Source organism: Pundamilia nyererei, unplaced genomic scaffold (assembly GCF_000239375.1).
Source record: "Pundamilia nyererei isolate P.nyererei 1_Seehausen unplaced genomic scaffold, PunNye1.0 scaffold00163, whole genome shotgun sequence".
NCBI classification, from domain to species: Eukaryota; Metazoa; Chordata; class Actinopteri; order Cichliformes; family Cichlidae; genus Pundamilia; species Pundamilia nyererei.
Window position 1 is genome coordinate 65,809 of NW_005187564.1, and position 10,210 is coordinate 76,018.

Here is a 10,210-nt window from a genome sequence, read left to right on the forward strand (position 1 = left end):
CTACTTAAATTTTGTTCAAAAATTTCAAGAATACAAAAAGAAAAATCTTGTTTAACATATGTAACATATATGTTCAACATATGGTTGAGTGGGGCATATATGAGAAAAATGAATAGTTTTCACTGTCATTTCACTATATTATTATTGTAGGATGTATAATTTGAAAATAGGTTTTGGTTTGAATAATTATGGATAAACTAAGCATACTTTGAATTATTATTTTTATGGTTAAAATAACTAACTTGGTTAATCGGAGGAGGATTTTTAATGGGGGACTACTGGTCTGATTGAATCCTAAGAACAGTTGTAGGAGGATGGGCAGGCAGGTGAGTTGATGAGATCTCAGATGAAGGGGAAGACCAGCTTGACCAGCTCAGGTGGGTTATTCTGGAGAAGGAACCACCCTTCAGTGTGATGGGGAACACTGGAAAACAGAGAAATGTAGAAACAGGAACGCTTAAATGAACATGAGGAAGTTAAGGGCCTGATTACCGCACTGACATAAAAGACAAGCTGGATGAGAGTGGATGTTAGAGCTGATTTAAATACTGGGTGAAAATGAACCTTGATAAGCAGCAAGTATGATGACTAAGCGTGGGAAACAAGGACTCCACCTATAAGCAGACCTTCACCTGCCCAGCCCTATGTAGACTTTGGACAAAGGGAAAAACACAAAACAGCAAACAGACAGGTGGAGGATTATGATGCTAAACTCTGGGTACTAACGGAGGGATCAGAGACACAAACCGCAGAAATGAGCTTCTTCTAAATCATACCTGGCCTCTCCCTTAAAGAAAGTGTGAGGAATTTGGTTACTCAGGAGGGATTAAGAACAGAGCTGCTACTCCTCCACATCAAAAGAACCAGTTGATGGGATTCAATTATTGGGCTAAGCCTCTTGGAACACCTCCTAAGTGAGGTGTTCCAGGCATGTCCTACCAAGAGGAGACCCCGGGGCATACATGTTGGGGAGATTATATCCTTCAGCTGCTTGGAAACACCTCAGTTTCACCCCGAAGGAGATTGGGGAGGTGGACAGGGAGAGGGCAGTCTGGGCATCTCTGGTTAAATTGCAGCCTCCTAACCTGGACACAGACAAGCAGAAGAAAATGGATAGAGTGATGTCCAACACATAATTGGGGCAATAGCTAAGGTTAAGGTTTGGTGTGCCGTATAATGGTGTTTCTGATCCAGAAACAACACCAACACGATGATATCAAATCGTGCGATGGACAGATGGATAGATTTTTATCATTTAATATTCTGTACCATTTATCTAAACTGTGTTTGAGTAAATGAGACAATATCATCTGTGTGCAAGGCTTTGCTAACCATAAAAAAGCTCAATCTTGCAGCCGAAAGTATTCAGTGTGTTCTTTATACTCTATATCAGTGATTTCTAAGCGCAGATTCGAAATTAATGACAAAAATGTTCAAGGACAAGCTGGATTTGTGAGTGAGATACTGCTTTGGAGACTCAGTTTTGACTGGTGACACAATAACCTCAAACCTGGCGCTTCTATATTTCAGACTGGCTCACTTTCCAATGTAGTTGTAACTAATGTAATCATGTAGCCTCCATTCTGGGCCATGACATGAGTCATCTAATAAAGCTGGGTACTTTAAACGTGTGCAGCTGTGCCATGACAATATCAGCTACTTCCACAGCTGAGGGAGTTATTGTGACGGTGAGGAAGGTCAGGGTTATCGTGTACAGACTGTGAACTGATTATTAAAACCTTGAGTAATGAAGATTCTCAGGAATGAGCACACAATCTTAATTTTCAACGACAAAGCACTTCAGTTTGAGCATGAAAAAAAAAGTATGATAAACGTGCTTACATCAGTGATCAAATGTTCTGTTCCAGTCACTGCTGATGCCAAACAATATGCCATTCCTCCCTAGAATATGATGTAACTTTCACTTAACCAGACAGTAGTTAACATCATCAGTATTGTGTAATGTTTTTTTTTAACTTTATGCCAAGAAATCGAACACAAAAAATGCTCCTATCACCCTTCATTTACTCGGTGGGCTACAATGATTGTCTAAAAAGAATCAGACTAGCAGTTAAAGGTCAAAGGTCAAATAAATATATTAACTAATGCAAAGTACCAATGGCTAAATGCTGTGATATAATGTCTTCTATTACCACTGATTTACTCTTATGATCTACAGTAGATTCCATATAACTGAAGTGATGAGAATATTTGCTACCACCAGGGGGCCCAAATCAGCAGAGCTCTGTTTGGTATTTAAATGAATGAACAGGAGATGTTACCTGAAAAATCACAGAAGATGTAAAGCATGTAGTACACTGAAAGAGGAGACTTTAAGTTTATGTATTTTATTTTAGTATATTATCAACACACCCACGCGGGACTCATGAGTGAATGTTTTCCTAGTTCTGGTCCCAAGCCCAGATAAAGAAAAAGAACGGTATGCAGCGTAAAATCTTTGCCAAATCAAATATGTGGATCAGAAAAGATACAAACAGCTGTGACGACAGAAAAAAAGAGTAATGACACGAGGTAAAGACACAAGATTCAGTCACCGAAATCAGGCCTTATATAATCAAACAAGTCTCACTTTTTAAAGGGATACCTGGGTTTTTGGTCTGTCTTTACCTATTAATGTCTGCTCAAACAACGTACGCCCACAGCTATGACTCCAAGAGATGATAACACACAAAGAAAGCATTGCATGCTTCCGTGCAAGCAGTGGCACAAAGACCATATTGAATCATGTCAGGCTTTTAATGTCTTTTAAACTCCCCCATTAAAAATTAATCAGCAGATGTCAGAGGAGGAGAGAATGGAAGTCTCAGTGAGGAGGGTGAAATCAGGAGGCAGCTGAAGGGTGGACTGCTCAGACCACAGAGCACGGAGCGTCCGACATCTGGACGAGGAGCACAGAAGCCAACAGAGAATAGCAGAACCAGGTGGATGAGCGGAAATTGTTAATAAAACACACACGGGGCAGCGGCAGAGAGAAACTTAAGATACAGCTGGTAATGTTTTTCACTGTTACAGCGAAACACAGGCGAGCCCATATCTGTAGCATCCGATATAAAATGAGGATTTAACGCCTGAATTTGAGGTTGAAAATCCTTGTTGGTGTCCAGCAGTTAATGAGTGGTTAGTGTGCAGCTTTTAGTGAGAAGAAAAAAGGGCCTGCAGTGGCATGTAGTGATACACCTGGGTGGTATCAGTGTGCTAATGAAGGTGTTCCTGTGTTTGGAGGGAAAGGCATGAAGTTGCATGTCGTGTAAACAGCAGTGGAGGAAGTTTGCCCTTTGAAGTGGAAAAATATTACATTGCAAAAATTCTCCATACAACTAAGTTTTGCATGACGACTTCTAGAAAATAAAGGTACATCAGTATAATAAAGGTATACTTCAGTATTATTATTATATTATTATTAGATGCAGAAAAATGCCTCTTGTAAGTGTTACATTTCAGCTTATTATATATATTCTAAGGCTACTTTACCTAAATATCTAATCAGCCAATTACATGGCAGCAACTCAGTGCATATTGTGGACCTGCTGAAGCTCAAACCGAGCATCAGAATGAGGAACAAAAGGCAATTCACGTGACTTTGGATGCAGACTTGTTGTTGGAGCCAGACAAGCTGGTCTGGTTATAACAGAAGCTGTTGATCTGCAGGGATTTTCAAACACAAACATCTCCAGAAGTTACAGAGAATGGTCCAAAAGAAGAGAAAATATCCAGTGAGCGCCAGTCCAATGTGTGAGAATACCTGTTGATTCCAGACATCAGGAGAGAATGTACAAACTGCTTTGAGCTGACAGGAAGGCAACAGCAACGTGAATAATCACTCATCTCTGAAACTATAACAGGTCAAACCTTGAAGCAGATGGGCTCCAGCAGCAGAAAACCACACCGGGTGACACTCCTGTCTGATAAGAACAGGGAAGTGAAGCTACAGTTCACACGGTTTCAACAAAATTAGACAAAATAAGACTGGAAACATGTTGTTTGTTTATTTGATGAGTCTTGATTTCTGCTAAAGCATTCAGATAGTTAGGTAGGAACTCGGCGTAAACAACCTGAAACAACCATGTTGTTTTTATTAACATTAATAATAATAATTAATATATATTTTGGCACACTTTCCACCCAGTATCACCAACTGAGCATTGCCATCCAGAAGGAGAAAGCTCACGCTGTCAGTTTTGCTGTGCTCAAATGGCCTCCACAGTCACCAGATCACAATCCAGCAGAGCAGCACTGGAATGTGGTAAAGATTGGTATCATCGTGCAGCTGATGTTATCGTGTCAATATGCACCAAAATCTCAGAGGAATCTTTCCAGGATTTGTGCCACAAATACTTACGGCAGTTTCAATTTATTTCAGAAAATTGGAACACTATATGAATTAGCAAAGGTATGCTGTAAAAGTAAAAAGGTCAGAAAACTGCAAAACTGTTATCTATTAACACAGCAAGGTTAACTGTTCTTTATTGTAATAATATCTAATCATTAATTAGATTGAATAAAATAAAAACAATCATTGTTTTCTCATTCTTATGCCCTTAATTTCAGCTATTAAGGTTACCTGTTTGTTACTTCGGTGTAAGCTGAATTTGAAAAAGGAAGGGAAGGGAGGGGGGCAGTGAAACGATGACAGCAGCTGCTGAAGTTCTTTAATTTGAGCTTGTGAAAAGAGGCCATCACCTGGTCCAGGTAGACAGGACCCTGGCTGTGTTTCAGCTCTCCCTCACCTGCGTCTTACCTGTCGTCAGTCGTAACTCATCGTGTCATGCTGGATGTCCAAGGCCATGAAAGGTGATCTAGCCCCCCCAAAAGAAAATCTGTACGTGCACCTGAACACAAATGGCCCTATTTCAGCATGTTTCCTGTCTGCAGCCCCTGTAGCAGGTTATCTAGAGTCTTTACCTGGAGAAGGGTCACCCTGGCAACCACTAAAAGGATACCCAGTTCTTAAAAATAAAAATAGCTTTAATCCTAAACTTTAATTTAATTTAGTTTCTTTGGTGTTTAACATGTAGCCAAGAAGGAGGCGTCGTTCCCACCTTCCCAAGGCGAACTCGTAATCGGATATCAGGAGTGGGTGTCATTATTTTGAAGTGGAAAATATCTATTTGGCGCTCGTGGGCACGGAGATTAAAATTGTGTTCAGAGACACTAAAACAAGCGGGGAAAATCCGTGTCCCAAAATACGAATCGATAAATACGATTGGCCAATATCCCTCCGCCCCGCTCAGCACGCACACACACACACATAAATGTGCAAGTAGTCCCGCCTGTGACACGCCAAGCAGGAGGGGGCGGAGCCAAGCATGAGCTAGACTGACACGTAAGAGTCCTGCGTAAAATTAAAGGAAGAAGCTGCATCTTTTCCTCAAGTTGTCTCTGGATGCTCCACTTCGATGAAGAGTCGAGCTGTCCCAGTCCAGAGGCCTGTTTGGACGCCTTGAAAGCGACCGAAGCGGGACTGCCGGACAGAGAGATCCGACGCTCAAGATGAGATTTTCGTTGTTAATTTCTGTGCTGCGGTCGCTCGGCCCGGTGGTGATCGGTATTTCTTTAGGCTTCACGCTGAGTTTACTGAGCGTGAGCTGGTCGGAAGACGCGTGTTCTCCGGACAGTAAGGAAGGGGAGGCTGTGTCTTTAGGTAAGGATGGACTGCTCAAAGGAGCCCGAAAGCCCAACTCTATTTCTGCTGTCAACGATGTGACGTCCGAAGAGGATTTTCAACCAAGAATAGTCCCGTACAAACAGATCCAGCCGAGCGCCCCAAAGAAAGTTTTCAGGTAACTTGTGTTTGTTGGTTCACTTTGACTGGGAGAGCACAGCCTGACAGCACGTTGCTATACACTACAGCACAGCAGGCCGCTGTGTAGATCATCCCCTCTAATGATGACTGGTCTCTGATGGTCATGATTATGATGATGTTGAAATCACTCATTGTGTGACTTCACATCATAACGCCTGCGCGGGTAACGTGGCCAGGTGTCCTACTTTCTGTGCACACCATTGTTCCCGTGTCCCATAAGTGGAGACAAAGATCTAGGTTTGGTTGGCGCAAGTTTACAGGCTCAAGTAAAGTGAGGACAAGATGCCTCACAAGAGACGTGCACATCTGTAGATGCACACCAAACATGATTAAGAGGCAGAAAAGCTGCTGAAATTGCAGGTTTAACAGTTACTTCAATGGAGAAATGTGATTACAGGAGTTTGCAAAGAGTGTTAATTAGTGAGGGAGCTGAGAAAATTGCATTCAAAGACTTTTTCTTTTTTTTTTTACACATTCAGTCACTAATTCTCATGTAGCTATACGATTATAATTGAGTATCCTCATCATTGAAGCTAATAAGACACAGCCAGTGGTAGCCACAGCTGATTCAGAGCCTGTTTCCTTCTAACAACATGAAGTCTGCACCACTTCCTCTGCTGTTTTCCAGTGTAACCCTGGCCAGAGTAGAGCTAGTTTTTTTTCTTTCTGTGCTACAGTATGCCTCCAAACTTGCATTTTTTTCCCTCTCTGAGTAAAGACCTTATTTAAGTGCCGGCCTCTGCACCCACAGTGGCTGAATTTCAGTTCAATTCCAAGAAAGGGTCTTTCCTTGTAAAGAAGTTCTGCTGAGGCTACAGATGCAAACGTGCAATTGCCGAGGTTTCAGAGGCAGCTTATGCCAAACGTTGGTTTGTTCAGTAAAGGGTGGTGCATCTTATAATTGTTCTTATGAATTATGCCTAACCCTAATCCCAATGAAGCTAAATGTGGGGCTAAAGGAAGTAGGCTTTCCCAGATCAGGTTGATACTGTCTTTTATAGCCATTGTTATTACAGACTCTGTTCCGTCTGGTAATCCTCAGTTTTCAGTTGCATCCTAACTTTTGTAAACTTGAGCCAATTAAGATGTGAACCACTGTCTTATAATGTAGAGTAGGGTGTGAGACTCCTGAGGACTGTACTACCAAGCAGGATTTTGACTTATCAAGGTAACTTTGGTGTTAACCCAGGTTTGTCTGTACTATTAAGGTGGTTCACTTTTTACCAAGGTTCATTGCTATGGTAACTTAAGCTGTGAACCTTGCACATTAAAGATCAGCAAGTACAAAGTCGCCACCTCCTGACCAATCAGGTTTTCTGAAAATAGCGCCAGCCTTCTTGGAAGATATCTAACCTTGATAACAGGAGGGTATAAAGTTATAAAGTTTGTTTTTAATGGCTCCAGTTTGACTTTGTTTTCCCGAAGAGTCAGTAAGAAAACTTCTAGGTTCAGTTGTCATTGCCATGTTTTCTCTGTTGGGTGCAAACGATTTTACAACAGTTTTGTTGTTCTGCAAACATGAATACCAAAATCGGGAAACCTGTTTGTACTTGTGCGCTCTCTATCAATTGCATTTAGACAAAACCTACATTTTAAACCAGTTCTTTGTATCAATTCTTTACTGTTATCCATCATCAAGCTGGAGCTGAAAGAATAAAAACCAAAACTGTCCTATGCAAATTTAAACATTCATTTAATGGAATACTCGTTTATACCTCATCCTTAATGATATAGTCTGTTAACTCACACAACTTGTATTGTTGCCAGCTTTTCTTTCTGTCTTTAAACAGGCTTAACTTTGTTAATATAGTAGGTCTCTTCCAGTCTCACCGACCAAAACATTTAATGAAATCATGTATCACTTATAACACTAAACTACTGCACGGTCCTTTTCCTCTCACACTGCAGCAGCTGTTCATTCCATTATATCTGTGTAAGCTATTCATATTTTTCTAATATCATAGTTTACTCTTTCTTTGCGAAATCAGCTTCCAGTAAAATAATCAGTGTGACAGGTCAGATGTTGCCAAAAACCCCTTTTTCATGTGAACACGCTGATATCTAGATTAGGAAACTCTGGGTTAACTTAGTGAGTTGATAACCAGCTTTGTGTGACTGCTTATCTCAATCACCAGTGTTATGTTAAATGAGTCCAGATAACAGAAAGATACCCTGGGGATTTTGAACTCGCTTCACGGTACAGGTCCAGGTCACCGATATCCAGAGCTCATGTAGATGTTTTCACATATACTGTTTGTCCAACCGAGAGTTCAAAATGCAAATATTTAATGTGGGACCACACATGTGAAGAGAACAGCTGCAAATTCTCTTGGGGGAAAAATGTTGTTTAAAATTTGTTCCACTGTCTTGAGTGATCTATTGACCAACAGTTGCAGCTTATAACAACAGGCCATTATTAATGCTATGTGGAGCCTAACAAGGAAATGAAAATCAGTTTGGCGTTGTGGTAAATGATGAAACACAATGCAAGTTCTTACATGTTTACTGTTCCGAAGAACATTAATTGTTACTTGTGTGTCAAGATATTTAAATCATCTAATCAACAAACTCTGTTTTGGTGTTTTCTGTTAAGATGGAAATATTGTGAAAGCCTGACTGGACACTGATGTTTAGAGGATCTTCTTGCAGATTTGAAAGGGGAAGGAAAAACAAAAAACTTGTCAGAAATGCTGTAAAGTCATCAGGCAGTCCAGTGTGGTTCTCTTTTGAGACTTACAATCCACCACTATAGGTCACGACATCATGTCTGTTTAGTCCTTGTTTTCTCTAATGATTTAATAATTTCTAGATGTTTAATGAGCTGAACAATAAATTACAAGACTCTACAACAGTTTTTGAGCCACACCTCAATAGTTTGCTTTACTTCAAAGGAGTCTGACATTCTTGACATTTTTTTAAGTGATTTTGAGCAATAGTTCTCAAGGCGTTCTGAAGGTCTTTTAAATGTTTCATTTGAACATTGAATGTGAATTAACGAGCAGTTAATCTGATCTTCGTACTTGAGCATTTTTCAGAGCAATGTTATTTTTGTTTGTTAAGCCACTTGACACTGACCTATGTCATTCATTCATTCATTCATTCATTCATTCATTCATTCATTCATTCATTCAAGAATAAAAGACACCAAACCAGTCTTGTGCCTGCACATAACAGACAACTTGGCGCATAACCAATTTTAAATGATATCTTTAGACACCAAATTTGTTTAGTTGAATTTATTTAAAAAGAACAACAAGGTGATTCCCAAAGAGTCATACACAGTACTTTACATATGCGAAATAATAATTATGATATAAGATCTACTTAGATCATTAGTTCTTTTGTTGGCAGTTTTCATTCAAAGCAGCATCGACTCAGTCACCGTTTGACATCTCTTTCAGGGCCAAGTACATCAGCACGGAGTTGGGGATGCGGGAGCGTCTGTTCGTCGGGGTCATGACCTCCAAAAACACCATTAACACCTTAGGTGTAGCTGTGAATCGAACCATCAGCCATCATCTGGACGCTGTGATCTTCTTTACTGGTTCGCGCAGCCGCAAAATCCCTCACGGCATGTTTGTGGTTTCTCATGGAGACGAGAGGCTGATATGGAACATGTTCCAGACCATCAAATACATTTTCGACCATTACATCAATGAATACGACTGGTTCTACTTTGTCCAAGATGACGCCTACACTGAAGCCGACCGGATCAAAGCACTGGTGGAGCACTTGAGTATGGATCGAGAACTTTACATGGGCAGGCCTGAGGAGTTCATAGGTGGGGCGATGGAAGGGAGGTACTGCTATGGAGGGTTTGGGTACCTGCTGTCACGTAGCTTGCTGCTACGACTCCAGCCCTTCCTGGAAAATTGTAGGAACGACATCCTGAGCGCCCGGCCTGATGAGTGGCTTGGACGATGCATCATTGATTACACCAGCATAAACTGCGTTGGCGAATATGAGGTAGGTTGAGAAGTGGATTTAGAATCCTATGACCCTATAGACTTCTATGCAATAGGACATACTGACAGCCAGAAAAGTCGCTGTCTGCTGGCTTTCCGAAGTAATGCAGGTTTAAAGCACTTAAATCTACGTTTGGGACACAGAAACTTTTATACAGTCTTTGAAAGACCAAACACCTTTTTAATAGTGCATTTATTTTCTTTTTACGTAGCACTCATAATTCTTATTCTCATGTATATATCTCATGTATATCTCATGCACATATCTTTCTACATAGCACTTTTAATTCTTATTCTCATGTATATATCTCATGTATATCTCATGCACATATCTTTCTTTCTACATAGCACTTTAATTCTTATTGTTTGCACTGAAGCACCGCAGCAATTTCCTAATGTTGTAAACCTCAACATCTGGCAA

The 10,210-nt window shown here is 40.6% G+C and overlaps 1 protein-coding gene across 1 annotated transcript in view; it reads left to right on the forward strand.

The window, feature by feature from the left end:
* The first annotated feature begins 5,320 nt into the window (after positions 1 to 5,320).
* chpfa (chondroitin polymerizing factor a) overlaps positions 5,321 to 10,210 on the forward strand; it is a 10,275-nt gene continuing 5,385 nt past the window's right edge. The window contains exons 1-2 of the mRNA XM_005745687.1: positions 5,321 to 5,801; positions 9,226 to 9,790. Of these exons, the coding sequence (XP_005745744.1) occupies positions 5,512 to 5,801; positions 9,226 to 9,790 (855 nt within the window). The 5' untranslated portion in view covers positions 5,321 to 5,511. The remainder of the gene's footprint in view (positions 5,802 to 9,225; positions 9,791 to 10,210) is intronic.